Here is a 27,975-nt window from a genome sequence, read left to right on the forward strand (position 1 = left end):
GTGGGGACAGGCTCGGAGGCCTCCCTTGGTCGAGGGCCAGCACAGGGGCCAGAGGAGGTGCTAGCGTGTACCTCTGGGTGCAGGGCCACGGGGGGCCTCTGCCTCATGGGTGTTCACACAGGCTCGGTCTCCGCAGAGGGTCGGGGGGCAGGAGACTGGCTTCCCCGAGGGCCGTTAGGTCACCTGATTCAGGGGCTTCCGGGCCTGAGTGCTCTCGGCGGCGAGCAGCTGTGATCGCAGCGGAGGGTCAGCAGGCTGCAGGCAGGGACGGCCTCGGCCCCCTCTCCTATAAAACGGGCTCCAGAATACCTGCTCCACAGGCAGCAGCGCGAGCGTTAACGCAGCACAAAGCGAGGCACCCCCGACCCAGAGGTCCCGGACACAAGGTCCAGCATCACGGAGCCCGAGCATGCCAGGACTCCGCTGCAGGCCCGTGTCCGACCAAGGTTGGACTTGGGCGCCGATGGGTGAAGGGCTGGCCAGGCGTGGCTTCGGGGCATTCGGGACGCGAGCGGGGTCAAGGCCCCTCTCAAGACGACCCGACCCCGCTCGCGGGCCCTCTGGCGGCCTCCTGCTTCGGGTAGGTCTCGGTTTTCCCTCATACCGTGATTTCAGTAAGAGAAAGCCAGAAGTAACTAAAGAGGAGAAACGAGGTGCTCGGGGCGACGGCCCCTGTGCAAGGCCAGCATCTGGCGCGCTGTCGTGCTCGAGCCTCCACGGTGGCCGCCGCCCAGCTCCGCTCTCACCCCTTTAACGAGGGCGGCTCTGACTCGGAGTTGCAGACCCTTCGGCTGAGCCGGGCAGTCCTCGTCCCCGGCTTCACCAAGCGACCCGGAGCCAGGAGCACGGCGGCGATTCCACTGCCAGAGCGAACAGACGGCCGGTGCAGGTGACAGAGTAGCGCAAAAGGGCCAATAGACACTCACTGACCTACAGCTTCCCCACCTCCTCCACCCGTCACGGGGCGGCTCAGCAAAAGGGCATCCCGCGCACAAGACGCACCCTTTCTGGGCGAGCAGGAATGAGCAGGACCCCTCGGGACCACTGCGGCCAGTCCATCGACCGGGCACCACCCGTGCCCCAGAGCTGACCCAGCCAGTGGTATCAGGCCGCGCTGTTACTAAGCAGAAAACGCCCTGACGAAGGTCTGCGCAGGAGCATTCTCGCTGAGGGCTGCAGACTGCAGGCGAGGCGGGCGCACCCCGCTCAGGTCCCCGGAGGTCTCGCCAAACCTCCTGGTGGGGTTGCGGTCAGCAAGCGAAGCTGGAAAACCACGCCCAAGGCCCGGGGGGCCCTGACGGCCGGGGCTGGAGCTGGATGGGAGAGGGAAGCTCTCGGCCCTAATCCAGGGCCCCTGCCCCACCCGGCAGTTCTGGTCCTGGCGTGCACGGGAGCACCCTACGGAGAGACTGACATCCACAGATGCGTTCAGCATCCTTCAACTCAGCAGCAAAAGCACAAACACTGAAAAATGGGCAAAGGGCTTGAAAAGGCATTTCTGCAGAGATACGTGCAAGGCCGCGTGAGCACCGAGAGGATTCTCGACTTCAGTGGTCGTTAGGAAGGTGTAAGTCAGAACCGTGAGCCACCACCTCAGGCCCGCGAGAATGGCCACAATTAAAAGGAAAAAAAGGGGCTTCCCTGGTGGCGCAGCGGTTAAGAATCCGCCTGCTAACGCAGGGGACACGGCTTCCAGCCCTGGTCCGGGAAGGTCCCACATGCCGCGGAGCAACGAAGCCTGTGCGCCACAACTACTGAGCCTGCGCTCTAGAGCCCACGAGCCACAACTACTGAAACCCGCGCACCTAGAGCCCGTGCTCTGCGACAAGAGAGGCCACCACGACGAGAAGCCTGCACACCGCGACGAAGAGCAGCCCCCGCTCGCCACAGCTAGGAAAAGCCTGCGCGCAGCAACGAAGACCCAATGCAGCCAAAAATAAAATAAACAAATTTATAAAAAAAGGGGAAATAAGTACTAGCAGGGATGTGGAAAAATAGGAACCCTCACACATTGCTGGTGAGAATGTAAAATGGTGCAGCTCTTGTGGTTCTTCAAAAAACTAAACATAGAATTCCATGACCCAGCAACCACACTCCTCGGCGTGGATGTGCAAGAACATAGAACAGGCGCTCAAGTACTTGTACGTGAAGGTTTACAGCCACACTGCTCACAACGGGGCCCACGCACACGGTGGACTAGTTCAGCTGTAAAAAGGCACAAAGCACTGACACGCAACCGCAGGGGTGACCCTGGAAGACACGCCGCTCAGAGAAAAGCAGACACAGGGCCTACGTGCCGTGTGGTTCCGTTTATATGAAATGTCCGGCACGCGTAAAACCACAAAGTAGCCTGGGCTGCGGGGCCGACCCACACTGCACTGTCCGATGCCCCAGGGGCAATTCCGGGCATCCCGCCATCCAGCCAGGGCACAAGGACTGGTCTGAGTGAAGGGTTTGGGGCTGGGAGTCCCAAGACCTGAGGACAGCCCGTCTCTTCACTAGTGGCGTGGCTCTGGGCAGCGCACAGCCTGCCCTCCAGCTCGCTGTCTAAACCACTGGACGAAGCCGACCTGCTTCTGCTCGGCTCCCGGCGACCTCTGCAGGGCGTGGGGACGGGAAGCACCGGAATCTTACGCCAGCGGCTCTTCTCTGCCCCAGAGGACAGCGGCGCGGCCGGGGGAGGCCACGGGGGCCAGAGGATGACGAGGGCCCAGGCGCTGCCCGGGGTCCTGCAAGTGCCCGTCACTCCTGCCAACCCTCACCAGGTGCTACACCATCACCCGCCAGGGCCAAGGGGTAGAATCCTTTATTGAGGCACGAGCTGTGGGGTGTCCTGGCCACAGCAGCTTCGAGATAAAGAGGGATAAACCTTCTGTAGACACCACTTCTTAACAGGGGACTCCCTGCCATCCTACCCTTTCTCAGGACGTCTGTGGAGGGAGGCCCGTCAAGGGCCGGGCTGATTCCCGCTAGGGCGCTGACAGCACAGCCCCCTGTGCGTCGCAGGGGGCAGCCTCCACGGCTTCTCAGCCGTTGGCTGTTCCTGAGCCCCGGGCACAGGGCCACTGTCCACCAGGCGTGGCCTTCCTGAGACAGCAGTCTGGACCCGGACTCCTTAGAACACAGACCACACTCCAAGAGCAGCCACCTTCCTCAAAGCCGCCCTGGAGAAACAGCTCGTTTCCCGAGACAAAAGCAGCAGGTGGAGGCAGTGGCCCCCTTGGCCCTACCCTGCCCTCATCTGTTCTGAGGACAGAAGGGACGGGTGTGTCCAGGCTGGCGGCAAAGGCTGCACTTGCGGGGTTTCTTGGCCGCGGACCCTGCATCCAAGGAACCAGCCCGGGCCCTTTTGCTTCTGGCCTCCGGCCCCGGGCTTCCTCCTCTGGCTCTTGCCCAGGGGGGGCCTCCAAAGGTCCCTGCGGGGAGAGCGAGGGGAGGAATGAGTGGGGATGGCAGAGCCCCAGCCCTGGTGAGGGGGCCCGTGTCACCTCACACGCAGAAGCAGGGACCAAGCAAGCAGCCCGCTGAGCGCGTGCAGAGCCCGAGCACTGGACCCTTCAGGTCCTGCAAGAGCCTCATAGTACTGGCTGCCCCATTACCCAGGAAAAATGAGCAGGCGGCCCAGAGATCAGACACCACCCCGCCCACCCTTACGCGTCTGCCGTGTGCGCCGAAGGACAACGTCCCACACGGCACTAGCGTCTCCAGCCTCCGCCTGCCCCAAGCCTCTGGGTTCTCCCTGTTGTGGGCAGACCTGCCGCACGTGTGCTAGAGTCACGGTTTCAGGCTAACAGAGACCCTAGAAAGGTAGGCAGGTGCCCATCTTACGGAGGAAGAGAAGGCTGAGAAGCCGTACCAAATGGTTCAAGGTCACACAGGTGGGCCCCAAGAGAAAGCTCCCGCCAGGCTCCCTTAGACACGTGACCAGGCTTCTGCGTGCCCTGGAGGGGCCAGGTGCCTTCAGGTGCGTCATCTACCTTGACCCAGCGTCCGGTGGCAGGTTCTCCCCGCACCCATCCGTGGGGCGCCAACCCAAGCGGCGTAACCCAGGGCAGGAACCAGACATCAGGGCCAGGGCCTCCGTCTTACAGGATGAGGCCGCGATACAGGGCCCGCCAGGTTTACAAAGGCGGGAGGAGCGCAGGGCCCACGAGCCGGGCCTGGGCTGTGTCGCCGTGTGAGCCCGACGGGTCACCCCGCCCGTCTGGGCCTCACCTTCCTCTCCTGTGACTCGCGATCACAACCGTCACCCGACGAAGGTGAGAGACGACACGCAGAGCACGGCGGCGCGGTGCCGGGCACACAGCAAGCTGCCCGGGACCTTGCAGGTGTGACCGAGCGGGGAGGGGAAGCAAGGCAGCCCGTGCCCCCACCCCACCGCCCCTGCCCCCTCAGGCAGGCCCCGCGTGCCCCCTCACCTGGGGCCACGTTCTCGTCCACCCACTGGAAGAAGCCGCACTGCTGCTCCCGGGGCTTGGCGCACGTGTGGAACTGGCGGCCCTTGTTGGGCCCGTCCTTCTGCACGGTGCGCGTGACAGCGGGCTGGCTGCACAGGCAGCACCCGCCACCGCCACCGTCGCCGTCGCCGGGTCTCCCGGGCCCGCCCAGGGGCTTCCCTGAGCCCGGCGGGCGCCCCAGTGAACCACCCGGGGGTCTGGGCGCCTCGGAGGGACGCCCCCCCGCTCCTGGGTGGCTGCTGTCGGCCCAGAGGAAGAAGCTGCAGCCGCCGCCGCCGCACTTGTAGAACTGGCGGCCCTGGTTGGGCCCCTCCTTCCGGACGGTGAGCAGCAGGGCCTCCTGGCCACAGTTGCAGGTCACGGAGTTGCCTTCGCCCTCGGCGGCGGGCAGGGGCAGAGTCCTGGCCGGGGCCCCCGAGGGCCTGGTGGCGGGAGGCTGGGGGTGGCCGTGCTGGCTGCTGCCCATTCTGTCCAGGGGCTGGCTGGCCTGCAGGTGGCCGGAGGGCTGGCGGACTGGCTGGGCAGCTCGGCTGGGCCCCCGTGAAAACCTGAGGTCCAAGATCTCCCTCAGGGTCTCGTCACATCCGCCAACACAGCCGACGAATTCCAGTGGCATGGTTGGGGGAAGGCTGCCTCGCTTAAACTTGAACTTCAACCTAGTGAGGCCAGAAGGTGAGAAAACATGTTAACTACCGGGTGCCAGAGTCTTCTTGGTCCACATAGGGCTGCGCCCACCCCGCCTAGGAAAGCCACGCAAGGCAGAGCCAGCCCGGCCCCTGCGCTCGCACAACAGCGCAGAGCAGGAGGGAGATGAGCTCTAAGACCCATCACCCGCCCAAACCCAGGAGCCTCTGAAAGGTGCCCCTCCCCGTGCCCCGGTCCAGCGGGGTCCAGGGCCCCTCAGCGTGCGGGCACGCTACTTGGCAGCGGCCCTAGAGCGCACGTGGGCTTTGCTCTCACTCTCCTGCGTGCTGTGCATGCGTTAGGGTTTTCCAGAAGCTCCGAAACGCACGGTAAACTCGGCAGACTGACTGCAGATGGAGAGCTGAGAATCCTACCATCTCCTGTGAAGCCAGACCGTTAAACTGGCAAAAATGGAAAACAATGCAATCTTCCTCTCATTTTTTTTTGCTTTGAAAATAAGTACACTTTATCTTAAAAACGTGTTCCCTTATGTTAGTATGCAATGCGTTTGTTACAAACACGTTAATAAACATGTTAAACGATGCCTCCGCTTGAATTGAAAACGTGGCAGAATCTTTATAAACATTAACTCACAACGGTAGCTCTCTGGGTGCCCCCGTGATTTCTGAGAGTGTAAGGGGTCCCATGACCAAAGGCCCGGGGACCAGCCGTCCGCGCGGCCCTGGCGCTTTCTGGAGGAGACCGCCTTCCTCAGCCTCCGCGTCAGCCCACAGCGGGAGAGGCGGGGAGAGGTCGGGCTCCTCCAGGAGGTGCCAAGGGAGGAGGGCCCCCGGGGGTGCCACCCTGTGCCCATCCGGCAGGTCCCGCGACCCCCAGCTCACCTGTAAACGGGGTGCGGCTGGCACACGGGACACACGCTCTCGTCCCTGCTGGCCTCCAGCACACTGTCCGGGAACCACACGGCCGAGCGACATTCCGGGAAGCCCGTGCAGCTGAGGTAGAACCTGGGGAGGGAGGGCCGGGGTCACGCAAGCGCTGCCGGAGGCGGCTCCGGCTGATCACACGCGACACTCACGCTTCTGGAGGACGCGGTCACTGACACTGAGTGACAGGAAAACCAGCCTGCACTGACGTCCCTGAAATCCCGTCACGCCGCTGACGCCTCTTCCTGCTTAAGAACCACCGAGCCGCTGCCAGCGCCCAGACCCCGGCACGGCCCCACTGGCCCCTGGCTGCTCCCTGGGTCCGCCCAGGCTGCACGCGCCGCGGAGATTCCGACCCTCCCCCTCCCCGCAGCTCCGTGAGGAGGAAACGGGCTCAGTGGGTCAGCAACCAGTGGGGTCTTCGTCGCTGTCCACAGACGGGGCGGGCGCCATCCATCCCCAGGGGACAAGCCCCGCCCTCACCAGCCCCCCCCATTCCCACAGGGCCTCACACCCCCAGGGCCACCATTCCAGCCCCGACGCCCAGTCCAGGGGCTGGTGAAGCAGGCCTGCTCTAACTAGCAACGTGGGAACAAAAGGATGGGCCCTGCACAGCGTCCGGTGCTGGGCTGCGGGGCGGGAGAGGGGAAGGCACAGCTGGGCACTGACCCGCCACTCTTCCTGGTCTTGAGGACCATGTCCTTGCCGCACTGTGGGCACTTCCTGACGGGCTCTGGCATGGCTGGGAAGATGGCTTCTTGCTGGGCCAGCTCCACCCCTGCCCCAAAGTACTGGGACAAGGCCTCGTCCAACCTGAAGAACCAGCAGAGCACTTAGCGCGTCCTTGCGTGCTCACCGCGCACGACGCGGGGAGCCGGCCGGTCAGCCGTGGGCCTGACGCGGAGCACCGGGCGCAGGGCGCCGCGCTGGCCAAGCGGCCGGCTCCTCTGACCCGCGGCTCCCGGGAGGGGTCCAGCCGCAGGCAGCCGCTGCCACCTCGCCACCGGCCCCACGGCAAGCAAACAAGACCGCCCGGCCGCGCACCCCCCCGCCCCCCGAGTGTGGGTCTGGAGTCAAGTTTAATCTAGAGCGTGCATTTCTTTTCAAAACTGGTACGGGGTTAGGAAACGCGTTACTTCTAACAGAATACACACACGCGACGCATCACAGCCCCCTCCCCGTGCCCCAGAGAACAGCGGGGTGCACACCCACGAGGCGGTGCTGCCTGCCAGCTCAGGACAGGATGGAGAGGGCGTTTCCAAAGCCCACAGCCCAGAGAAACTGGACCAGGTCTTCCCGGTTACGGCCCCCAGATTGGCAAGGCTCTGCGGCGGGAACCAGCCAAACCCGGGAGGAAAGCCTGGAGGGGCGGCGGCCACCGGCGAGGGTGAGCTGCCCGGCGGGAACAGCGGCACGTGAGCGGGCTGGCACAGGAGAGCAGGCCCGTAGTCACCTCTGGGCTTTGGCCGTGGCTTCGATGAAGACCTGCTTGTACTTCTGCACCTGCTGCCGCAGGACCGTGACCTTGTCCTTCTTCCCCTCGCAGATGAGCTTCAGGTCAGCCTCCAGCTCGGCCCGCAGGTCGGGCTTGGACATCTCGTAGCCCATGGAGTCATAGCCTGGGAACGAGGGCAGCGTCACACGGCTCGGACACACCCGCGGGGCTGCAGCGACACCCCGCCCTCCGCCCCACCTCGAGCCCCCGGCTCCTCACCTTCCACAAGCCCCATGCCCAGGTGCCCGGGGAGAAAGCGCTTGTCTGGCGTGAGCCCGACGTACATCCGGGCCTTGATGGTCTCAATATGCTCCGCGTGCGTCGCGTCGGTACCTGCAGGCCACCCGTCACTCAGGCTGAGCCACGCCCCAGCCCCGCGCAGCCCCCCTCCTCTGCCTGGGCTTCCCGCCGCAGGTGACACACCTCCACTCAGAGCCGGCCACGCGGGGTCAGCAACCTCCTCTCCCTCACGTCCACTCACTCGAGCTGTTAAGTCCAGCTTGGAAACCCCTTCTGTAAGCCCCCCTCCCCGCCGCCAAGTGCCACAGGCCGCGTCTCTCGCCCACATCTTTACAACGTCCCCGGTCTCCTGGCTGCTGAGTCTCTTCCTTCACCCAACCTACTCTTTATGCCACAACCAAGGGGATCTTCTGAAATGCAGCTCTGCCACCAAGGAAATGCGAATCCAAACCACAAAGAAATACCACTTCACTGTCACCGGGACAGGTACAACCCGAAAGACAGACAGTGGCAAATGCCGGTGAAACCCCTGACCCTTGGCATGGATCGTAAGATGGTGCAGCCGCCGTGGAAAACAGGCTGGAGGGTCCTCAAAGTGTTCAACACAGAGTCACCACACGACCCAGCAGTGCTGCAACGGGGATGTGCCCAAGAGAACTGAAATCGCGCCCACACAAGAACCTGTACACAAATATTCACAGCTACTGGTCACTACTCAGTGTAACCAAAAACTAGAAACCACCCAAATGTCCATAAGCTGATGAATGGATCAGCGACACGCGGTCCACCCACACGACGCAGGAGGTTTGGTGGTGAAGAGGAGTGAAGCGCTGAGACACGCCACCTGGACGAGCCCGCAGAGCAGGCGGCGTGGGGCACCAGGTGCAGGAGGCCACACGCTACGTCGCTCGCTGCTAAGAAACGTCTAGGACACGCACAGCCACTGGGGCAGAAAGCTGAGGGCTGGGGGCTGCGGGGGAGGGGGACAGCTAACGGGCATGGGCCTTCCGAGGTGGTGAAAACGCTCTGAAGTGGACCGTGGCCACGGCTGCACAATCCCATGAATCGACTCAACACTGGACTGTACCTCTGAGCTCAGTGGAGCGGACGGTGTGTGAATTATGTCTCCATAAAGCTGTTACCATTGTTTCAATGTAGGTCTCTGAGCTCCTTTCTTAGGCATCTCAGGCGGCCCTCTGCTGGCCTCGGGCACATGGGAGCCCCTGAGCCCGGTGTCCAGGCCCCGCCGAGTCGGGCTCAGATCATCTTTCCGGCCTTGCCTTCCAGAACCTCCCCCTGCAGCATGTGCCTGCTGGTCCCCAGTCCTTCCTCAGGCCCTGCCTTCATGCAGCACGGGTTCTCACCACGAGGCTCTGCGGTCCCTGCAGAACCCCTCCCGATGCATCTAATGTTTTGGTTGGGTTGGTTTCTCCTGCTGGATGAGCCCCTGAAGGGAAGGACCAGGCCTCATTACTGTGTCCCCAGGGTCTAGAGCAAGGTCAGCTCTTGCGGGCCAAAGTTTTTATAAACAAATTATGGTGGGTGAACCACCTCTACTTGTACCTAAACCCACAGGCTTTCTGGGTAGCACAGTGATAGCCAGTGGGCTCCAGGCAGGGGCACAAAACGCACTCTGCAGTGAGGCGGCAGTGCCTGGCCCCCCCCACACACACGGTCCCCGCCGCCCTGCGGTGCTGGCCCTTCTGGACTCAGCTGCCAGAGGTAGTCCTTGAGATTGCAGAGCAGTGGTGAAAACTGAGGGGGAAGCAGATCAGTCACAAGGGACCTACCTGCAAAACTTGGGCCACGGGACTTACTGGGAAAAACAATTCTGGCCCAGTTGTGTTTTTTTTTTTTAAATCCAACTTCTGATACTTAAACAATTACGGGAAATGCTTTAACAGAAGCTAAGCAAACGGCCACCCATGGCCAAGGGCGGGTGGCAGACTCAGACTCTGAAGGGCGCAGCACGTGCCAAGCAGGTGAGCAAAGCCAAGCGTGAGCGACAGAAAACGGCCACCACTCAAGGCTGCCAGACCTCCCGATGCTTCAAAAGGGTGTTAACGTGAATCCTGGCAGTTTTACATGTTAGAACCTTGCTAAGAATACAACAAAAAGAACAAATTCCCGTGTGGGCCAAAGATACCAGGGTGTCCCAGGTGAGACTCCCGAGTGATGGGAAACACCTATGTCCCTATGCGGCTGGTGCAGGGCAGTGGTTAAGGGTACCGACTGCAGAGTCATCTGGACCCGGGTGTTCACAGCTCACACACTTTGCGACCTGAGGCAAGACCTTAACTGCTCTTAAGCTTCCCGTTAGCTACAAAGTGGGGAGGAGAACGCAGCCCCCTCGTCAGAGCTGTCGTGAAGATCAGAGGAGAATTGGAGCCCGCACCCGTGAGAGGGCAAGAGCCACTGGTTACCGTGACGGCAAACTGCTTACCGATGCCGTGCTTCTCCATGAGGGAAATAAGGTCGGCCTCAGTGAGCAGCTGGGGTGGACTGGTCTCCCCGTCCACCATCTCCACGGTGCTGGGCTGAAAGCAGGAGCCTCGGCTGTAGACGGGGAGGGTCTACAGAGGGCAGCAGATGTGGTGGTCAGAGCCCTGCCCGGCGCCCAGGCACCGACCGCGCTCTGTTCCGTCACGTGGTGCAGGGGCCGGGAGCACGGCGGTTCCCCCCCCTGCCGTGTCACCTTGTCACTCCAGCGATCGTAGGGGTACACGTCCAGATAGTTTCGGGCCAGGATCACGAGGCCGTGGGCCACGAAGCGCTCCTGCGCGATCTCAATCTCCACGGTGGTCTCCTGGCCCTGGGCATCCTGGGAGCAGCAGGCCAGGAAGTGGCGGACGATGAGCTCGTACAGTCGCTGCTCGTCCCCCTGTGGGGAGAAGAGGAGCCCTAGTGGAGTCCCCTCGCCCTCAAGACTGGAAAGCAACTCCTCTGAAGTAAGGCCAGTCCGAGCAGAACCCAAAGCGAAAGCATCCGGTTTCCAAGAGGCCCAGCGTATGCCGGACACACAGACTGAAGATGCGCCGGCAGCCTCCGACCTGTGAGCGCGGGGCTCGCGGGGACCCTCCACCCTTGCGGTAAAGACCAAGGGCGCAGTGAAGCCCCCCTACCAGAGGCCTGTGAGACGCTCATGCTCATATCCAAAAGTTCTCCTCCTGAGAATGTCTTCCAAGGAAACGTGACATCCACGTAAATATCTATTATGCAAACGTTAACTGCAGTAGGTCATCCTTTAAAAACAGATCTAGGGCTTCCCTGGTGGCGCAGTGGTTGAGAATCCGCCTGCCGATGCAGGGGACGCGGGTTCGTGCCCCGGTCCGGGAGGATCCCACGTGCCGCGGAGCGGCTGGGCCCGTGAGCCGTGGCCGCTGAGCCTGTGCGTCCGGAGCCTGTGCTCCGCAACGGGAGAGGCCACAGCAGTGAGAGGCCCGCGTACCGCAAAAAAAACCAAAACAAAACAGATCTAGCAAAATACAGCACCTCTATGCAATCATTATATATCATACGTTAAAATATTTTAGCCTATGGGGAAATGCTCACGATATAAAACGGAAAACACTAATTTACAATATTTAAGATTATAATTTAATTGTAAGAATTATATACACACAGAGGAAAAAAACGTGATTCTCAGGAAGTGGTGAGATTGCAGGCAGTTTTTTACTTCCTTATAATCTTTTTTATTTTGTGAGTTGTCTAAAATAAACACGTATGGCTTTCAGAATGAGAAAGAACGTGTGTTATTAAAGGAAGAACAAAACAATAAGCCTGCAGCCACCAAACAGGCCTAAGCAGCCGTGGCCCCTGGAGCGTGTGCCTGGCTGAGAGCACGGCCGGCCCGTGTTACAGGCTCTAGGCGCTGGGTGAGAAAGCCCCCAGCCCGGAGTGTGGCCGGAGCGTGGCGGTGAAGTTTCGGGAAGGTGACGGAAACCGGCCCAGTCTTGGGAGGAGAAAGGTGGGGGCCGAGCACGGGCTCAGGGAAGGGGCCACCTGGCTTGTGGTGAGGGTCAGGGCAGCAGCCGAGGGAGGGGACAGAAAGCGGGGGGCTGGACGGCGCAGAGCCCCCATGCGGGTCTCTCGGGAAGCCAGGCACAGACTGTGGGAGGAGGATGTTGACACGACCTCTTTCCTGAGATGGAAATTTTGAAACCACTTAGCTCCTAAAGTCAGAGCCCGCAGAGTCGATTCAAACCCCCGCCCTGACCCCTGACCTCCCTGCGGGTTCCGGCGGCAGCACAGCCAGGGAAACCAACCTGCAGGCTGTCCGTGTACTTGGTGGGGTGGATGGGAGGGTGAGCTTGGTCAGACTTGTTCCCATTGCGTGGAGTGGGGCCGCCCCGCTCTAGAATGCTTTGGGCGAAGGGCCCCCAGCGTGGATCTTGGGTCTGCTCCTCCACCAGCGCCGTCAGGTCTAAGTCTTTGGGGAAAATGTTTGTTTCAGTTCGGGGATAGCTGATGTACCTGAACAAAGCCGAACAAACACAACAAGAAATTGCTAAATTGGTCTGTCAACGACTAAATTCGCTTGAGAACACTGGTGACAGCTGCAACAGCCTGTCTGATCCAGGCAACAACGTTACCCGTGCTGGGGAAAGCCCAAGATGTGACCCCCAGCGCCCCGCCCCGCCCCAGTGGGTGAAGAGCGACAGGCGCTCCTGCGGGGTCACCCCGGACGCCGGGGGCAGGTGCAGGGGCACACCCGCCCCAGCCCAGCCCTCCTGCCCCCGGGGGGCTTGGGGCACTTCCCCACCTCCCCCGCACGGGTGGGCAGAACGACCCAGGACGGGCCCGGCGGTCCTGACCCGAGCGGCCCACGCTCCGTGGCTTGTCTTAACGAAGAGAAAGAACGATGCTGCCCCTGACCTACAAGGTGGACCCTGTGTGTAATTTTAAGCATTCCATTGGCCACTTAAACATTACTGGGACAATTTATATCCTTTTCTCACACAAGCCTTCGAAGCGCATCATGTTTACACTCTCAGCACGTCCCAGTTTGGACAACCCATTTCACGTGCTCGACAGCCGCTTATGGCGAGTGGCTGCCACACGGGTCGTGTGGACCACACTGTCCCCGGCCGGCGCTGGGCGCTCACGACCCCCGAGGCAGGATGGTTTACAGCGGGCGCACAAGCCCTAAAGGTGCGACCCGCCCCTGCCAGGGCCCCAGCGCCCCGCCTGCTGAGAGGTCGAGAGTGGGATTTGGGTTTACTCTGTGGAGTGTTACTTTAGGATTTAAGTGACTTTGAAATGCCTTTTCCATCAGAAAAGAGAAGTCAGTGTCAAAATTCCTCTACTCGAGAGCGGGGTGATATCCAGACAGTCTAGTTTCCTCATAAGCTCTATTTCTAAAATATTGCACCCTGATAAAGATGCATCAAATTCTCTTCCCAAATGTGGACTCATATTTACCCTTGAGTGTAGAGCTTTTCTGCAATCCTCATGGTTTCTTTAGCATTTATCCTCAACTTTCGAGAAGCCAGCTTCTCAAGCTCCTGTAAGACGTGTGGACAGGCACAGGGCGTGAGTCACAGGCCCCAACACGCCCGCACACCTCCTCTTCAGAGCTTCCTGGCGCCCCGCCAGCTGCGCTCACACGTCTGTGTGAAAGGCTGCGCTGCGGAAAGGTCTCCGGGCCTGCTGGGCAGAGCAGGGCCCCAGCGCAGGGCTTCCCGGACCCCCGCGTGCAGAAGCCAGAGTCACCCGGAAGGCGAGCAGATTCCCGGACCCGGCGCCAGGGAGCCTGAGAGAGGAGGGCCGGCGCAGAGGCTGGGGGCCCGCGCTGCTAGCGAGCGCCTCAAGTATTGGCTCTAACGCCAGCAGTCTGACACCTGCACTTTGGGGGCACCGTCTGGACCCCGGGGACACCCCCTGGTGATGAACGCCATTCTTGCAAGCCTCGCAGGGCATCACCAGCAACCCCTTCCCCTTGGCGGCCCCCCGACAATACTGCTGGCTACGCGTCAAAGCGTGTTAACCAGTGAGGGACGAGACACTTACGCCTGCTGCACGCGGTCACCCCGTGGCCCCCCCCACCGTCCCTCAGCACGCCTGTGCACGCGCACACACGCGCGGACACACGCACACAGCCCCACCCCGAGATAAAGGATGCACTGCCACCAGTCCCTGCACGTTCTGCATGTTCAACCTTCAGAGGCAACCCTGACAGTAATTACACCCTGAATGTTCCTACAGAATGCTGACCGGGAAGGGACCCCCTGATGTGGTTTACTCAGACTTGTGTCCCATTGGGTGGTTCTTCTTGGGATCAAAAAAATCTCAGAAGCCCTGTTCTAGGGTAGGCTAATAAAGTAGATATTTAAAATGATGTTTACATACATTATGCAAAAACGTTAAGTAAAATACTTGGGTGGAAAACACTAGCTATTCCAGTAATGCTGTAAAAAATAAGGACACCGAAAAAAGAGGAAGATACCAAAATTACATCAGCAATTACCTAAAGATGGAGAGGTGATAGGTGATTTCTCTTCCTTCTTTTGCTTCCAAAACCCCACATGGGGCAGTTATACTGCGTTTATTAACTGATTTAAGAGGTCAGGCTGGCCTGTGCTCTGGGGTTTCTGTCCCTCCTAAGAGCATTCCTGTGCGGCACTGGGAAGAGGCGCTTCCTGCCACTGAGCCACCTTCCGCAGGAGCCCCATCCCGACCACAGGAGTCAGGGCTCCTCAGGGCTGGCACAGCCCCCACGAACGTACCACGGTGTCCAAAGCTTGAGGCCTCCACTTGCTTTTTGCCTTGGACCTGACGTCCACCACGGTCGCCCTGGGATCCTAGAAAGCCAGGAAAAGCAGAGGCCACTTTAACCTGCTGGAGCATCCTCCCCAGCTTTCCTAGACCGTCCCTGGCACTGCCCACAGAGGCCCTGCTCCCTCCCTCAAGACGTCAGCTTGCAGCCCACAGCGTGCTGGACACCAGCGCCTGCTTCTCCCCCACAGTAAGACCCTGAGGGGCAAGCTCACAGGCCCCAAGGTGCCCTCTCCAGAGCCTCGGTATCTCCTTAGTTTCCTGTCTACGTAGGCACAGTGTTACTGTTTTGTTTTGTTTTTTAAAATTCACGACGATACAGAGCTGGAAATAGGAAAAGTTACATAATATAAACTGGAGAACTCTAATCTTTTTTTTTTTTTTTTTTTGTTCTAGGCGGGCCTCTCACTGTTGTGGCCTCTCCTGTTTCGGAGCACAGGCTCCGGACGTGCAGGCTCAGCGGCCATGGCTCACGGGCCCAGCCGCTCCGCAGCATGTGGGATCTTCCTGGACCGGGGCTCGAACCCGTGTCCCCCGCATTGGCAGGCGGACTCTCAACCGCTGCGCCACCAGGGAAGCCCGAGAACTCTAATCTTAAGACCAACCTCACTTTAAAAAAATTTTTTTTGCAGTACATGGGCTTCTCACTGTCGTGGCCTCTCCCGTGGCGGAGCACAGGCTCCGGATGCGCAGGCTCAGTGGCCACGGCTCACGGGCCCAGCCGCTCTGCGGCACGTGGGATCCTCCCGGACCGGGGCACGAACCCGCGTCCCCTGCATCGGCAGGCGGACCCTCAACCACTGCGCCACCAGGGAAGCCCCGACCTCACATTTTTAAGGGAATGCAAAAGGATAAAATCCAAACTTCTCTCTGCAAATAGACTGGGGACCAGGTGCTTTTGGACAAGGACCTCCAAGCATACAACCTGCCACATTTCCCTGCACCACATCCTGGTAAAGCAGGAAACGGGCAAGTCTTTTATTCAGCAGATAAATGTGCAGACTGTGTAACCTCGAGGGCCAAAGGGGAGAGCGGAGCAGACGCTGACTGGCCTGCGGCCTGAGCAGGTCCCCATCCTCCCATGGCCGCCTCCCGCTGATCACTCCCACCTTCACTCGGCGGTCACCCGAGGATGCCCTTCTGGAGCCCCTGCCCCCGGCCCTTCCCCGTCCTTTGCCCTATTTTCCTATCCTGTCATTATCACTGCATGGCCTGTACCCACCAGTCACTCATCTGTGCCCTTCACGGCTCTGGGTTTCCTCACCTGAGCGGTGAAAGGAGCCGGGCCAGACGCTGCCTAAGCGCCGCCAGCGCTCGGGCTCTCGGGCTTGGGCTCGCCCAGCCGGCCCTGCTCAGTCTCTGGTGACGGCGTGGCCGTTTCACGGGGGATTCTAACCATGTGTTTGTTAGCATTTCCGGTTTCACCCAGAAGTTCTACAGGTCTTTCCTTCCACACTTCTAGTACCGTTTTCATGGGGCGCTAGTCTTACTGGCACCCAGAAAGTGATGTCCTGGATGCAAACTGGAAGCCACAGTCTGGTGGGAAATGGGGCAGAGAGGGAGCGGCCCGGGAGATCGCAGGATGGTCTTCCTAGATCGTCACCTTCAGAGCCCTTCTTACCTCCATGCACAGCTGATAGAGGACAAGACAAGCCGTGTGGTTGAAGAGCCGATGCCTTTTCCAGCTAAACTCCACTGCGCCATCCCTGTGGTCATGAGTCACTGTGGGGGGCACACGGGAAGGCCGTGAGCCGAAGAGGAAAAGGTTCATCGCGGTGAAAGCCAAGAGCCAGGAGACACAGGAGACCACCTCGGACACTTGAGGTGGGTCCTGAACACAGTGACGAGGGGGTCAAGGGCGGCGAGACGCAAACCACACCCTGAATTGGTGCCCGAGACGCCCCACGTGCCCTCAGCTTCTGCACCTCGAGCGGCCTCACCTCTGATTTTGTGGAAGGTTTCGGGCACGAACGCCTGAATGGCTTTGAACCTCTCCACCACGAACCCCAGGGTGGGGAACTGGCAGCTGCCATAACTAATCAGCTGCTCCGCCAACACCTCAGGAAAGATCTTCTGCAGCCGCAGGGTCTGGAACCTGGTGAAGGCAGCCCCTGAGGAGAGAGGACGGAGGGAAGGAAGGAGAGGCTGTGCACTGCAAGGTCACAGCCCGCTGCGCCCTCGGAGCCCGGGCCCCGCCCACCACCCCACCCCACCCCTCACCGATCCGCAGGTCCAGCTCCTGCCTCACGTCCACGGCGTCGCTCACCCTGCGGTCGGGCTCCACCAGGTTTTCACAGGCCGCCTGGACAGCGCGGGCGGTGATCTCGGAGAAACGGGCTCGCAGCACCTGCAGGCTGGGCTTCGCTGCAGAACAGACAAGGGCGCCGGGGCAGGTCCCCCGTGAACGGCGGGCAAACCGGTTCATGAAGCTGCGAGGCAGCCACCTTGACTGGTTCAGTTAAATCACAGACATGCCGTCTAAGAGGGAGGCCTCACTGTAACCAGGCTGAGAGGTGTCAGAAACAGGAGCGACTGCGTCTCAGCCATTAGCTAAACCCTCTCCGTGAGCCTTTCGAGGTGTCAATCTCGTGCTCTCCTGGGCCTTTACGGGAAAGGGAGATGTTAATTAAAAGGTCCTGGGGGAAGTTCATGTCCTGTTATGGATATAACACAGGACATGCACACTGTCCCTGAGAGTGAATACTGAATACATTTAATCCTAGGAGTCGGTACAGTTTGAAACACAAGAGCATTTAGGGAGAAGAGCAGCCCCCCACTCTCTGAAGCCTGAGAATGGCCTGCGTGTCACTTCCTCTAAGTTACCTGAAATCACTAAGCTCACTTCAACAGTTATTAATGTTCAAGCATCGTACAAGGAATATAGACAATTAAAAAACAAAACCAGAAAGAACATTCTACAACTATTCTTTGTACTTTACATAGGGTGTATACATTCTTTGTGAACATTTAATTTTAATTAATTAATTAATTTTGGCTGTGTTGGGTCTTCGTGGCTGCGCGCGGGCTTTTCTCTAGATCCGGCGAGCGGGGGCTGCTCTTTGTTGTGGTGCACGAGCTTCTCGTTACGGTGGCTTCTCTTGTGGAGCACGGGCTCTAGGCGCATGGGCTTCAGTAGTTGCGGCACATGGGCTCAGTAGTTGTGGCGCATGGGCTCAGTAGTTGTGGCTCGTGGGCTTAGTTGCTCCGCGGCATGCGGGATCTTCCAGGACCGGGGCTCAAACCCGTCTCCCCTGCGTTGGCAGGCGGATTCTCAACCACTGTGCCACCAGGGAAGCCCATGAATATTTAATTTTTAAAAACAGAATATTGGGCTTCCCTGGTGGCGCAGCGGTTGAGAATCCGCCTGCCGATGCAGGGGACGCGGGTTCGCGCCCCGGTCCGGGAAGATCCCACGTGCCGCGGAGCGGCTGGGCCCCTGAGCCGTGGCTGCTGAGCCTGCGCGTCCGGAGCCTGTGCTCCGCGACGGGAGAGGCCACAACAGTGAGAGGCCCGCGTACCGCAAAAACAAAAAACAAAAAAACCAATACCAAGTCTCTGCTCTCAGAAGCTGGCAATCAACGTGGACCAAACACACAGCAAGCCCTGAGCCGCAGCCGGCGAGCCCGGCAGAGGGACTCTGGACGGAGCGCGAGCCCTGCCGCGGCCCCAGGGCAGACACTCACCAGCCTGGCACACGTGGATGATCTCAAACCCGATGTTTTCACCTTCTCTGTCGCAGTCGGTCCAGATCACCAGGACCTGGCACTGGCGAGCCTCTCGCTCCAGGGTTTTCTGAAGTGGCCAGTGGGGAAAGGGTGGTGAGAGCATGATCTGCAGCGCATCGCACAACAGCTCCGCACTGGATCTGCCCCAGCACTAATGAGGTTCTTGGAGAACGCCAGCTTGGCGAGGAGACACGGAAAAAACTGTCCCCGCCGTGCGTGGTAAGGATGGCAAGGTCACTAGTACCGCCCCCCATCTTAGACCCACCCAGCCACCCATAAGCTTCTAGAAGACAGGGGTTTATTATGACGACACCATCTTGACGAGCCCTGAAACTCGGCTCTAACACACCTACAGCTCTAGGGGTTCTGATCATGTCCTCAATTAAAAAAAAACCAAAATCAACCCCTAATTGAGCTTCAACCCCAAAGCGCTCCTAGTCAGCAGTGAACCAAGGCCAGGTGCCCTGACTGCCCGAGAGACCACAGCTCAGCGTCAGGTGGCCACTTGCAGATCGCAGTCTCTTCCCTCCAACAGGGGGGGCAGCAGGGGAGCTGACACTGATGACGTAACCACAATTACTCCCAGGGTTTAGTCAAGCAGCCGCTCTTCATAAAAAGGCTCACTCAGTCCCTCAGCCAGTTAGCTGAAATGGCCTCATCTATATAACGGGTGGGAATAATTTTTTGAAATCTTGGTACTTAGTTTAGTGGAAAACCTATCCTTCAATTCTAGTGCAGTCAAAATACAGAAACCACTCGGTTTCATTAGGTGGTTGTTGTTCAATGTCTCCCAAAAGATCCTACCTTGATGTCTAAAAAATTCTCTGGGCAGTACTTTTCAATTTCTGCTTCAAAGAGGACAAGAGGATTGCAGCTCTGCCTGGAAAGGAAATGAAAACACACACAATCCTAGCTCAGCACATGCCGGGAGAAGATTGCCCCAGTGCCCTCATGGGTGCATCCCCACCAGACAGAGTCCCCTGTGAAACGCCAGAGGATTACAAGCAAGGCTGTCACCCTCTGTGCAATGCACTCCCCATGACGATTAACAGGAGCTGCTGAGAAGAGATTCTGGAACTCTTTCGTACGTATCTGCAATAGGGTAACTGCAATCCAATGACTGCATGAAAAGGGTCTGGGTAGGGAGTTCCCTGGCGGTCCAGTGGTTAGGACTCGGTGCTTTCACTGCGGCGCCTGGATTCAATCCTTGGCTGGTCAGGGAACTAAGATCCCCCAAGCCGTGCAGCACGGCCAAAAAAAAAAAAGGTCTGGGTGTTTTGGGGGAACGCACCTGAAAGTGGCTGTTTATTCTAAGCATATGGTAAAAATTCACAGCGAACCAGTTAATCCTGGGTCACTGCTATGGTATCTATGGTATGTGTTCCCCGCAAATTCACATGCTGGAATCCCGACACCAATGTGACGGGGTCAGAAGGCGGGGCCTTTGGCCGGTGATTAGGTCGTGAGTGTGGGCCTTCATGTAGGGGACTCGAGGTCTTATAAGAGACCCCGGCCGGCTCCCTAGACCCTTCACTCTGTGAGGACACAGTGAGAGGTCAGCAGGCCACAGCCTGGAACAGGCCCTCGAGGGACCTTTCCTTTTCCTGCGGGCACTCCGACCTCCTACCTCCATAACTGGGAGAAACACAGTTCTGTCCTTCATAAGCCACCCAGTGTGTGTATTTTGTTACAGCAGCCCAATGGATTCAGTCATCTTACTGCTGTAAGTAACAAAGCAACACCGGCATGCCTCACACTTGCTGGGATAGTTTACAACTTACTGTCATAATCAGAAAGCTCCCCCCCACCAGGAATCGTACTGACCACTTGCGAAACTGCATCTGGAAATCATGAGCCAGCAGGTGTCCTGAGACTGAAGTCATTATCATGGTGACATTCTGAATGATAACAAAATTCAAGTTAGTCTTTTAGCAATTAGATTTTGCCAAGTCATTCAAATAGAAGGGGGGACTTTCTATCAAAGGGAAAAAAAAAAGGTCATCGGGGTGGGGGAAGGGAGGATGAACAGGCAGAGCACAGAGAATTTTTAGGGCAGTGAAAACACTCTGTGTGACTTTATAATAATAGATACACGTCATCCAAACCCACAGAAAGCACACGATCGGAGTGAACCCCAATGTCAACTATGGGCTTTGGGTGACAATGATGTCGTGTAGGTTCATCAGTTGTAATGAATGTACCATCTGGTGGGGGCTGAGGGTGATGTGTAGCTGTGCATGTGTCGGGGCGGGGGGCGTGTGGGAAATCTCTGCACCTTCCTCTCAATTCTGCTGTGAAGCTACAACTGCTCTAAAAAGAAGTCTAATCACACACACACACACACACACACACACACACACACACACACACACACACACACACACACACACACACACACACCCCAAGACCAGTTGACCGGGAAGAAAAAAACAAACATACCTCTTCAAAGCCAAAACCATAGCGATACAATTACCATTCTAATTCTGGTACCATAATGCCTTTAAAATTTAAACTATTGTATATTAGCTCTTTTTTTGTTATAAAGAGTTAAGATTGGGACCATATTTTATAAAAAAGAGGCTTCCTTACGAATTATAAAACGATCACCTGTCACCAGTGATCTTTAGGTCATAACAATAGTTTTTCTTAAAAGAAGGTGACATATTCTACAATGGCCAAGCTAATTCTCCTTGATTAAATAATTCTAAAATACAAGCAGACAAGCAGTTTAGGGAAGGCTTGTCGTAAACAGCTGCTCTTTTTAGCCATAACTAAAGACCCAAGGAATGTACACCAGAATGGCACATGGATCTGAAAGCATCCTTCAGCCACAGGATAGAAGTACTACAGCACCTACCTGGCCACGCAGACGATAATCAAATTCATAGATCTTGTTGAATCTGGAAAGTCCTTCTCTCTGCAAAACAAAAAGAAAATCTATAAATTACAAAAAAGACAAATGATTCCTCACATAAAGATCAAGCAAATCCCTGATAAGTGGGAATATTAAAAATGCAACAGTACCTCCTATAGATTAAAACAAGGTGAAATCACTGAGACCATTTGTGAAGTGGCCCCTCCGAAGTCAGTTACAAGCATGTACTTGCTCGAGGCCACAGAGCTTTCATGCTGCAAGGTGACCTGAGATCAGCTAACACCACGTAACATCTTTCTAGAGCTGAGAATGGACTTGTCCAAGATCACATGACAATTACTCCAGAGAGAGGATCAGGACACGCGTCTCTTGACGGTTTTGTCCGTTCTCCACACACACCTCTCGACTTCCTGGCCATACAATCGCGTCAGTAAACTGGTGACCGCAGGCAAGTTTTCACCTTTCTGAACCTCAATTTATTCTGAGTAAAGTTACCTGTAAGGTCCCGCTGGCTCTGACATCCAGTAACGCTATGAGCCCCAGTCAGGCCTGGGAACCAGCGTACAGAGCACCTCCTCAGCTGCACTTATGTGTGAACGAAACCCTCTCAGAGAAGATCCCACCTTCTACAAAGGTGTGAAAAGTAGCTACGCATGTGAGTTTCACATCAAGGCTGCACAGAAGACAAGACGCAGGCAAAGCGGGACTGGGGGAACCTCCAAGCGCCAAGAAGGATCGTGTCGAGAACATCCTCACACAATTTTTCTGTGTTGAACACCGAATGAGGCTCTTTTCGAGGCACAGTGGCAAATTTAAAGACGGAATTTATCTTAAGAGCTCACTCACCCAGTGTCGCCAAGAAAGGAAACTCCCCTCTACAAACTCCAGTTGCTAGTTAAGCCCTTTCAGTACCAGAGAGAAGAAATCGTTGCACCACTGGGGTTTCCAGCTCTTTTTAAGAAAGCACTGAAGCTTCCCAGACAAGCTCTTACGTGGGCCCTGATATGTAACAAGGTCCAAGCACTCTGGCTGCAACAAGGGTGAGCTCTGCTAACAGCCTATCCCCGGTCCGGCCCCAGGTGGCTCCCGAGGTGCACATCCGTGGTCCCCTGGGTCTCCCGGGAACGGTCTGGAAACCACTGTTCTAACCCTCTCCTAGCGGATGCCTGTCTAACAGCCTGTGTGCGACCCGGGGCCAGGGCTCTCCCAGGCAGCCTCCTCCACCAAGGGACGGTCCTGAGGAAGTACAATGTTCTTCCTGGCATTTCAAACTTGCCTCCCCGCAGCTCCCAGCTGAGGGCTGGGCTCAATTACGTACGATTCCACCACTTGGGGGAGGTGCTCAGGGCAATGGGTTGCTCGCAAGTCACAGCAGAGTTTTGGAGCCTAGCGAAAGAAGAAAACCTAGTAGGCAGACCAAGAACGTGGCTTCTGAGTGCCATCCATGCCATTAAAACTAAAGAAAACAAAAAAACAAACTGCCCCAACCCCCAGAGCAGCCCCATCTTCTCTACGTGCTCCATGGGGACTGACCACATTGCTGCCACGGAATCTACTGGATTCGTTTCAAGATTTCTCCTCCTGAATATAAAGCCCTCCAAGACCTGTAAGTTACTAGCAGTGGCCACTGTGGACAGTGGGGCCGGTTTACTTGATACACATTTGTATTCTCTCAACTATCTGAAGTAGTTACTAGCGTTTAAGCACTGCTCTTCAAGAAAAAAGAGAGACGTTCTATCTCGTGTCAATATTTTGGTGAATTTCTCTCACACGTAGACATATTTGTAGACGTGTTTGAAAGTCTTATCCGTAACAGGTGTCTAACTATCTACCATAAGAAAGTACAATTTACTTTGCTACCCGCAGCCAGGACCAGTCTTTGCTCCTTCCATTCTTGGCTGTTACAAAGCCGCGGCGACTATCACCTGATTCTGAGGTCTGTGCGCCCGTGCGCGTCTTAGCTCCTCCGCAGAATTTAAGTCCCTTAAAAGTAGGGACTGCTTCATTCGAGGCAAGCCCTGTGTGAGGGACAGACAAATGAACGGACCCGTCACGGTCTGAGGGCGCGCCACAACATGGGAGAGAGGGGCGAGCAGCCGGAGAACTCGACCCGTGAGGACGGCCGGCACCGAGAGCGATGAGAGCGCACCCGGAAACAGAGAGGGAAATGGGTGCAGAGGATGCTGAGGAAAGAGTTCACAAAATAGGTTCATTTAGGCTGGCCTGTATTTTTTCTTTTAAAAGGTGAAGGGTTCGTCAGGAGAAAAGAGGGAAAATGTCATTTCAGGAAGAAGGACCAAAACGTGCGAAAGCACGGTGAACTTTCACCTTTTACATCCTGCCTGCTTTCATCATTCCCTTCCTCTCCGTTCCCTCTGCTCCCACCCAGTGCTCCTGGGTCCCTAGGGTTCAGGCCTCTGCCCCCTACATGGAGAACCCCAAGAGCTGCCTCCCGGACTCTAGCCTTTCACTCTTCAAGTCCTCCGTGGCCACAATGACTTTGTAAAACACAAATATGATCCACTTAAAACCTACACTGCTCATCTCAACTGACGCAGAAAAAGCATTTGATAAGGGCTTCCCTGGTGGCGCAGTGGTTGAGAATCCGCCTGCCGATGCAGGAGACACGGGTTCGTGCCCTGGTCCGGGAAGATCCCACATGCCGCGGAGCAACTAAGCCCGTGAGCCATGGCCGCTAGGCCTGCGCGTCCAGAGCCTGTGCTCCGCAACGGGAGAGGCCACAGCAGTGAGAGGCCCGCATACCGCAAAAAAAAAAAAAAAAAAAAAAAAAAAAAGCATTTGATAAAAATTCAACAGCCTTCACCATAAAGTGAAGTGTGGCATTTACAAAAAACCCACAGCTAACATCACACTCAATGCTGAAAGACTGAAAGTTTTCCCGTTAAAATCAGGAACAAAACAGAATGCCCGTTTTCGCCATTGCTATCCAAGATTACTAGAAGTTCTAACCAGAGCAATTAGGCAAGAAAAAGAAATAAAAGACATTCTCGCCGGAAAGGAAGAAGTAGAACTGTCTATTCACAGTCAACATGATCTTATAGATAAAATCCTAAAGAAGCCACAATGAAACTATTAGTGCTGATAAACAAAGTCAGCAAAGTCCCAGGATACAAGATCAACACACAAAAACCAACAGTAACGAACAACCTGTAACAGCAAATTAAAACAATTCCATTTATAACAGCATCCAAAAGCACAACGAAAACCGTAACACATTGTTGAAAGAAATTAAAGAAGACATACTCAGCCATAAAAAGAATGAAATCATGCCAGTTGCAGCTACATGGATGGACCTATAGGTTATCATACTAAGTGAAGTAAGTCAGAAAGGGAAAGAGAAATACCATATGATATCATTTATACGTGGAACCTAAAATATGACACAATGAACTTATCTATGAAACAGAAACAGACTCACAGACACAGAGAACAGATTTGTGGTTGCCAAGGGGGAGGGATGGACTGGGAGTTTGGGATCAGCAGATGCAAACTATTATCTATAGAACGGATAAACAACAAGGTCTTACTGTGTAACACAGGGAACTATATTCAGTACCCTGTGATAAACCATAACAGAAAAGAATATGAAAGAGAATGTACATACATCTATAACTGGGTCACTCTGCTGTACAATATAAATCACCACACATTGTAAATCAACTATACTTCAATAAAATACGTTAAAAAAAATAAAGACATAAATAAAGGGAAAGACAATCTGTGTTCATAGATTGGAAGACATAATATTAAGACAGCAAGTTCATATGGAATTGCGAGGGGCCCCAAGTAGCCAAAAAATTTTGAAAGAGAAGAACAAAGTAGGAGGACTCACGCTGCTCAATGTCAAAAGCTACAGGAAATCTAAACGGTGCAGTACTGGCATAAGCAAAGACATGCAGAAGAATGGGACAGAACTGACAGTCCAGAAATAAACCCAAATATCTATGGTCAACTGTTTTTTGACAAGGATGCCAAGGCCATTCTATGGGAAAAGGACAGTCTTTTCAACAAACAGTGCTGAGAAAAACTAGCTATTCACATGTAAAAGGATGAAGCTGGATCTTTCCTTTATACCACATAGAAAAATTAACTCAAAATGGATCAATGACCCAAATATAACAGTGTAAACTTTTAGAAGAAAACATAGGGGCAAATCTTCATGACCTTCAGTTTGGCAATGGCTTCTTAGATATGACAGTGAAAGTATAATCAAAATAAGAAGGAAAAACAGGTAAACTGGACTTCATCAACATTAAAAACTTCGGCGCATCTAAGAACACTATCAAGAAAGTGAGAAGACAATCCACAGAATGAGAACATCTGCAAATCATATATCTAACAAGGACCTAGTATCCTGAATGTATAAAGAACTCTCGCAGCTCAATGACAAAAAGACAATTCAAAAATGGGCAAAAGACATGAACATACATTTCTCCAAAGAAGGAGACACAATGGCCAACAAGCACATGAAAAGATGCTCCGCATCGTCGGTCACTCAGGAGACGCAAACTGAAACCGCAGCAAGGTATTTCACACCCACCAGGATGGTGATAATTAAAAAAAGAAAAGAAAAAGAGCAAGTGTTGACGGAACGTGGAGAAACTGGAACACCGATAAGAATGTAAAATGTTTCAGCCACTGTGGAAAACAGTTTGGCATTTCCTCAAAAAGTTAAACATAGAGTTAACTCATGACCCAGCAATTCCACTCCTAGGCATTTACCCCAAAGAACTAAAAACAGGTATTCAAGTAAAAACTTGTACGTGAATGTCTATAGCAGCTCTATTCACAAGAGCCAAAAGGTGGAACCAGTCCAAATGCTCACCAACTGAAGAAAAGATAAACCAAACGTGATTCTATCTATACGATGGGATATTATTCAGCCGTAAAAAGGAATGCAGTACTAACATACTACAACATGAACGGATCTCAAAAATGCTAAGTGAAAGAAGCCTGACACAAAAGGCCACGTATTGTACTAATCTTTTTGGGTGAAATATCCAGAACAGACACAAAGCAGCTTAGTGACCTGCCAGCGGCTGGGAGAAGTGGGGAATGAGGAGTGGCTACTTCACGGCTACCGGGCCTCCTCCTGGTGTGATGAAACCTGGAACTAAACAGAGGCGACGGACGCACAACATTGAGAACGTACTCAACGCTGGCGAACTGTGTACTTCAAAACAGCTGACACTCACGTGGAGAACACGCGGCTCTCTACTCCTCTCACGATGTGCCTTCAACTGCCACGCTTGCCATGCCCACTGGCTCCTTCCCCTACCGTGCCCACTCGCAACTCCCAGCTTTTGAACTTGCCAAGCTGTTTCAAGCCACTGCGTTGTTCTCTGAACATGGCGTTTCCGGTGCCTGGTAAAACTTGCAAGACTGAGCTCAAATGTTCATCCAACAAATATGGATTGAGGGCCTCCTGTATTCCAGACACGTGTTAGGTACCAGGGATACAGCAATGGCTATGGCTATATGGCTATATACAGCTATGGCTATATACAGATATAGCCATAGCCCCTTCCCTCGGAGCTTCCAGTCCACGGAGGAGTGGCGGGGACTGAGATGAGTAATTCAACAGCACGTTATCGAACTGTAACTGGGAGGTGCCTTCCAAGTAGAACAAGGTGGGCTTATCACACAGAGCCCTGACCCAGCTGGGGGAGAGGGATGTGAGGGAAAGCTTCCCTGAAAAAGAGACACTCAAACAGAGCCCGAAGGATACACAAGTTAGCTCTGTGTAGACGGGCCTGTCTCAAGGAGCCTGGAGCCCTAGAAATGGGCACAGCCTGGGGCTGCTCACCAGGACACTCAGCGACGGAAAAGAGGTGACGCCGTCAGCCAGCACCCGCACAACCTCGGCTCCTGTTCCCACCATCCACCGCGGGAAGCAGAGGCCTGAGGACCCTAAGATGTGAAAGAAAAAAGAGCAGGGAACGTCCACTCATGCTCTGGGAAATCTCCAGAAAACCGTTTCAGGATCCACTTTTATAATTGAGAGTGTCCTGACAGCTCGAGGTCTCGTGTCACCTCCTTCCCAAACCCTTTCTCACCGTCCCTCTCCTTTGGGCCTTCCGTGTGTCCAGAACACACCTGATCCCCAACTCGCCCGACTCTCGGAATTCGTTAGTAGCGACGGAACAGGGGCTCGGGCGGGTCGCCCTGTCGGATGCACCTAGACTGCAGGGCCGGGAGTGCAGGCGGGGTGGGGGTGGGGGGACCCGCAGGCTCGAGAGCAAGTCGGGGGAGTGTGGCCTGCGGTTCCGAGTCTCAGGCCCGCTTGGCATCCGCCGCCGTGCAAGGCGGACCCAAGGTCTCCAAGCAAACGAGAAACACGTTAACTCCGTTTCCAAACGCCCGTCTGTCTCAAGAGGCGCCCGGAGGCCCCGGCCCAACGGCTGGGACCCCCGGTGGAAGCAGCGGCCGCTCGTCCCCGTCCCGCCCGCCCAGGGGCCTCCTCACCCGCCGCATGCGGCCGCCGGACAGCAGGTCGGCGATGCCCTTGGCCGCGTCGTTCTTCTCGGCCACGCAGAGGATCTTCTGCACGCCTCGCAGGGCCACCTCCATGTCGGCGAGGGTCAGCGCCCGGCTCCCAGGCCGCGGCAGCCAGCGGAGCGCGCGGCGGGCGGCCGAGAAGATCATCCCCGGGCCCCGCGCATCTGTGGCGCCAGCCCAGAGACCCAGAGCCTCCCGCTGACCTGCAGTCCCTCGCGCAGGCCGCTTCCGCCCGCCTTCCCGCCGCTTCCGTCGGCGCGAGGGGCACAGCCCCGCGAACTACAACTCCCACGCTGCCCGGCGCGGCCACCTCGCTTCCCTC

General features: G+C 56.2%; 1 protein-coding gene across 1 annotated transcript; it reads right to left on the reverse strand.

Moving 5' to 3' along the window:
• Positions 1-1,937: 1,937 nt before the first annotated feature.
• TOP3A (DNA topoisomerase III alpha) lies at positions 1,938-27,930 on the reverse strand. Its single transcript, XM_059048418.2, has 19 exons — positions 27,621-27,930; positions 21,117-21,176; positions 20,084-20,157; positions 19,064-19,139; positions 18,218-18,326; positions 16,755-16,898; positions 16,475-16,645; positions 16,156-16,256; positions 14,486-14,560; positions 13,182-13,264; positions 12,026-12,233; positions 10,456-10,641; positions 10,204-10,333; positions 7,740-7,853; positions 7,479-7,644; positions 6,695-6,838; positions 5,984-6,106; positions 4,419-5,113; positions 1,938-3,416 (listed from the first exon to the last, which is right to left on the reverse strand). Exons 1-19 carry the CDS (start codon positions 27,798-27,800, stop codon positions 3,238-3,240), a joined length of 3,018 nt encoding a protein of 1,005 aa, XP_058904401.1. The 5' UTR covers positions 27,801-27,930; the 3' UTR covers positions 1,938-3,237.
• Between the last annotated feature and the right edge of the window lie 45 nt (positions 27,931-27,975).

Source organism: Kogia breviceps, chromosome 19 (assembly GCF_026419965.1).
Source record: "Kogia breviceps isolate mKogBre1 chromosome 19, mKogBre1 haplotype 1, whole genome shotgun sequence".
Classification (NCBI taxonomy): Eukaryota; Metazoa; Chordata; class Mammalia; order Artiodactyla; family Physeteridae; genus Kogia; species Kogia breviceps.